General features: G+C 40.2%; 1 protein-coding gene across 1 annotated transcript in view; it reads left to right on the top strand.

Annotated features, from left to right (window-relative positions):
- The first annotated feature begins 303 nt into the window (after positions 1 to 303).
- Positions 304 to 5,000, top strand: part of itpr3 (inositol 1,4,5-trisphosphate receptor, type 3) — a 44,856-nt gene continuing 40,159 nt past the window's right edge. The window contains exons 1-2 of the mRNA XM_056595754.1: positions 304 to 1,005; positions 3,585 to 3,655. Coding sequence (XP_056451729.1) covers positions 914 to 1,005; positions 3,585 to 3,655 — 163 coding nt within the window. The 5' untranslated portion in view covers positions 304 to 913. The remainder of the gene's footprint in view (positions 1,006 to 3,584; positions 3,656 to 5,000) is intronic.

The raw sequence follows: 5,000 nt of genomic DNA, 5'->3' as shown, positions 1-5,000 counted from the left end.
CCTCCTCGGGCCGCTGGGTTTTTGTGTCTGTGCGTGTGTGTGTGTGTGTGTGTGTGTGTGTGTGTGTGTAAGGGGGGGGGGGGGGGGGGGGTATGTGTGTGTGTGTGTGTGTGTGTGTGTGTGTGTGTGAGTGTGTGTGTGTGTGTGTGTGTGTGTGTGTGCGTGTGTGTGTGTGTGTGTGTGTGTGTGTGTGTGTGTGTGCAGGAGGGCGTGTTTCTGTTTGCACTTTCCTTAAGTTGACGCTTATCAGCCTCTCACTACTTCCTGGTTTGATGGCTCAGTCTTCAGGTGTACACGCGCGACACAAATACACACAGTGTAACACACACACACACACGCATACACACACACACACACGCACACACACACACACACACACGCACACGCACACACACACGCACACACACACGCACGCACACACACACCTACAGTGACACATACGGATACACAAAGAGTCGTAGAGTCAACATGAAGACCACGTTTCTGTGACTTCGCGTTTCGAGCCGCTTCAGTCCTGACAGCTGAGAGTCCTGAGACTAGACCCGGCGCAGGTCCTGAGACTAGACCCGCTACAGGTCCTGAGACTAGACCCGCTCCAGGTCCTGTGACTGGACCCGGCGCAGGTCCTGAGACACAACCCGCTGCAGGTCCTGACACTAAACCTGTTGCAGGTCCTGAGACTAGACCCTCTCTAGACCCGCTCTAGAACCGCTGCGCTGTAGGTCCCTGAGGAAGACTAGGAGACCAGGAGACCCGAGGGTTGAGGACCAGGAGGCAAGGAGACCAGGGCGCCAGTGGGTTGTGGACCCTGAACTTTGCAAGACGGGGCACAAAGATGAGCGGCTCGGAGGGAGAGTCCTGAGGGAGAGGAGCACCCCACCGTGAGGAGGATACACTAACGTCTCGGTCTAACATGTCAGACTCCGCGTCCAGCTTTCTCCACATCGGAGACATTGTGTCTCTGTACGCAGAGGGGACCGTCAATGGCTTCATCAGCACCCTGGGGTGAGTGGCCGGACAGCTGGAGCGATGATGTAGTAACGAAAGTAACTAAAACAATGAACAGTTGTAACTAACGATGCTATAGTAACTATGAGCAACGATGCTATGGTAATTATTCGTAACGATTCTATAGAAACTTTAATAATAATTTTATAGTAACTATAGGTAAAGATGCTATGGTAATTATTCGTAACGATTCTATAGAAACTTTAATAATGATTTTATAGTAACTATAGGTTAAGATGCTATAGTAACTATAAGTAAAGATGTTACAGTATTTATAAGTAACTCAATTAACGTTGCTATATTAAAAATGGGTAAGTAACAATGCTATAGTAACTATAAGTATAAGTAACAATGCTATATTGACTATAAGTAACAATGCTATAGTCACTATAAGTAACAATGTAATAGTAACTATACGTAACAATGCTATAGTAACAATAGGCCTAAGTAACGATGCTGTAGTAACTATAAGTAACTAAAGTAATGATGCTATAGTAACTATAGGTAACAGTTCTATAGTTACTATATGTAACAATGCTTTTGTGAGTATAAGTAACAATGCTATAGTAAATATAAGTAACAATAATATTAACTGTAACAATAACAATGCTATAGTAAGTATAAGTAACACTGCTATAGTAAATATGAGTAACGATGCTATAGTAACTATAAGTAACTAACAATGCTATTAGACCTATAAGTAACAATACTATAGTAACTATAAGTAATGATGATATAGTAACTATAAGTAACAATGCTATTGTAACTATAAGTAACAATGCTATAGTAACTATAAGTAACAATGCTATAGTAACTATAAGTAACAATGCTATAGTAACTAAAGTGACGATGCTATAGTAACTAAAGTAACAATGCTAAGGTAACTAAAGTAACAATGATAAAGTTACTCTGGTCAACCATAGTTCAGAGTATTTTGAAGTCTGGCATTTTGATGGAGCCTTGGAGATGGAGAGTTTGATGGGCAGATTTCAATCATCTGTCAATCAACATTATATTCTTAAATTTCTTTGACTATTTAAAGAGAGAGAGAGAGAGAGAGAGAGAGAGAGAGAGAGAGAGAGAGAGAGAGAGAGAGAGAGAGAGAGAGAGAGAGAGAGAGAGAGAGAGAGAGAGAGAGAGAGAGAGAGAGAGATGTGATGTGTGTTAGTTTTGAATGATATTAACATGATGCGTTTCAATTGAGGCCCACTCTGAATCGAATTAAACACACACACATACATACACACACACACACACACGCTGGGAATCTCTCTGGGCCACATTGTCACGTTTCCCTTTCCTGCCGCAGCGTGTCAGGATGTATGTTGGATCAGGAGAGCTTATGGCTGAACGTGTAGTAGAGTGTGTTTGTTCTCTGAGACGACCATTTACTCAGTCCTAGAGAGAGAGGGAGAGAGAGGGGGGAGGGATATAGAGAGGGAGAGGGAGAGAGAGGGGGTTAGGGATATGGAGAGAGAGAGGGAGAGAGAGGAGGTTAGGATATGGAGAGAGAGAGGGAGAGAGAGGGGGGAGGGATATGGAGAGAGAGAGAGGGAGAGAGAAGGGAGAGGGATATGGAGAGAGAGAGGGAGAGAGAGGGGGGGAGGGATATGGAGAGGGAGAGGAAGAGGGAGAGGCAGAGGGGGGGAAGGACTCCCTTCTAGTTTTCATACAGTCAAATCCTACCACCAACAGACAGCCCAGTTCATTACTTTCAGTGCAGTGTTTAAAAAAACACAGAACTTGAAAAACACATCGCGTGTGTGTGTGTTTTATGTGCGTGTGTGTGTGCGTGTGTGGTAGAGGAAGGTTACCCCCGCCCAGGTTACACACCTGACCGCCTAACAATATTGGTCGTTGCTGTAGCAACCGGCAGGCCATGTGGGCGGTCTGTGGCTATACTAGATGTATACATATATGTATATATATATATATATATATATATATATATATTTATAATGTATGTATGTATATGAATATGTTTGTGAACATGAGATATAAAATAGCATGAGGGCTGAGAGGGAGACAGTTGGAGGCTTGGGGAGGGCGAGGGGTTGAATCAACAGTGTGTCTGTCTTGAGGCCCACCTGTAATCCTCTCTGATCTTATTGAGCTCGTTCACCTGGTTTTACTTTAAACACACACATGTGTGTTTAGAATGTGTGTGGTCATATATATATTTGTCTGTGTGTTTGTGTCAGCATATATTTATTTATATTTACATATATATATATATATCTGTTTAAAAGATTCAGCTTGATTAATGTAGGTGTTTTTTTTTATATATGACAATATTTATCATGTCCATTCTTCCATGTTATTATGCAATTATATGATTACATTATGATGGGGTTATATTATTATGTGATTATATTACGTGATTTTATTACTATAATTTCATGTGATTGTATTATATTATTATATTATTATGTTATTATTATATGATTTAATAATTATACGATTATTTGATTATATTACTATGTGATTATATCATTATATCATTATATGAAAACATGATTATATGACTAAGTTATTTTGTGATTATATGATCATAAGTTTCTATTATTATATTCCAGGTTGGTGGACGACCGTTGTGTTGTTGAACCGGCTGCTGGAGACCTTGAGAATCCACCCAAGAAGTTCAGAGGTATACACACTATAGAGTCTATAGATTATATATAGTTCAGAGGTATACACACTAGAGTATATAGATTATATATAGTTCAGAGGTATACACGCTATAGAGTATATCGTTTATATATAGTTCAGAGGTATACACACTATCGAGTATATCGATTATATACAGTTCAGAGGTATACACACTATAGAGTCTATAGATTATATATATATACACATTTTTTTTCTATGCTAAATATCCCTTGATTTCTTTGTCCCGTTAATTTTTCTCATTTTAATACTCTTATCAACATGGAGAAGTGCATCGGCTTGCCTTGTGCAAATGTTTTTTGATTGATAACAACATTGGCATATACTGATCAAAACAGGACGATACAAAAAAAGAGCCTTTAGTGCAATTAAACGATGAACATACAAACATACTACCTTGAACACAGCAGTCAGGCTACTGCCTCTTTGTTTTGAGCCAAAGAAAAAAAAATAAAAAAATAATAATTTTAAATAAATAAATAAATTGCGTTCATCGCGCGATAAAAAAATGAACGCCGTTGAAATTGGTTTGCGTTAACGCCGTTAATAATGCGTTTCACTGACAGCACTAATATATATATATATATATATATATATATATATTATAGAGGGACACCTGTCTCTCAGCTAGGAGGAGCTGGGGATCAGCTAGCAACAAACTAGCAACCTCCTGGTCACACGTCAACCCCCCTCTGTACGGAGCTAAGCCGTACCTGTTATTCCAAATGTTATTCCACCTGGGAAATCCATCCCAGGTCTAGACTCAGAAACAAGACACACAAACACACAAACACACAACCACACAGACTATTTATTCAGTTTGTCAAAACTAACTTAGCATAATGCTTAACATTACTTCCGGACACACACATTATTTGTCCAACTGGCCAAATGGTAGCCAACTGGCTACGGATAGTTAATATTGACTCTCTCTCGTGTGTGTGTGTGTGTATGTATGTGTGTGTGTTTAATTCGATTCAGAGTGGGCCTCAATTGAAACGCATCATGTTAATATCATTCAAAACTAACACACATCACATCTCTCTCTCTCTCTCTCTCTCTCTCTCTCTCTCTCTCTCTCATTAATCCCCATTAATTTGAGGGACCATTTCCTTTTCTTTCATACTGTTTCTACATCAAAATATAATTTAGTTCAGGGTCTTCCTCTCAAACACCACACACTAGACACAGAAGTGTGTGTATGTGTGTGTGTGTGTGTGTGTGTGTGTGTGTGTGTGAGTATGTGTGTGCATGTGCCACAGACGTTCTCCTTGGTTGAGGAAGACCATATTTGGTCAATCTGGGCGAGGCGACGGGTGACCAGC

This window comes from Gadus chalcogrammus, chromosome 1 (genome assembly GCF_026213295.1).
Source record: "Gadus chalcogrammus isolate NIFS_2021 chromosome 1, NIFS_Gcha_1.0, whole genome shotgun sequence".
NCBI classification, from domain to species: domain Eukaryota; kingdom Metazoa; phylum Chordata; class Actinopteri; order Gadiformes; family Gadidae; genus Gadus; species Gadus chalcogrammus.
This window is presented reverse-complemented; position numbering and strand designations above follow the sequence as displayed.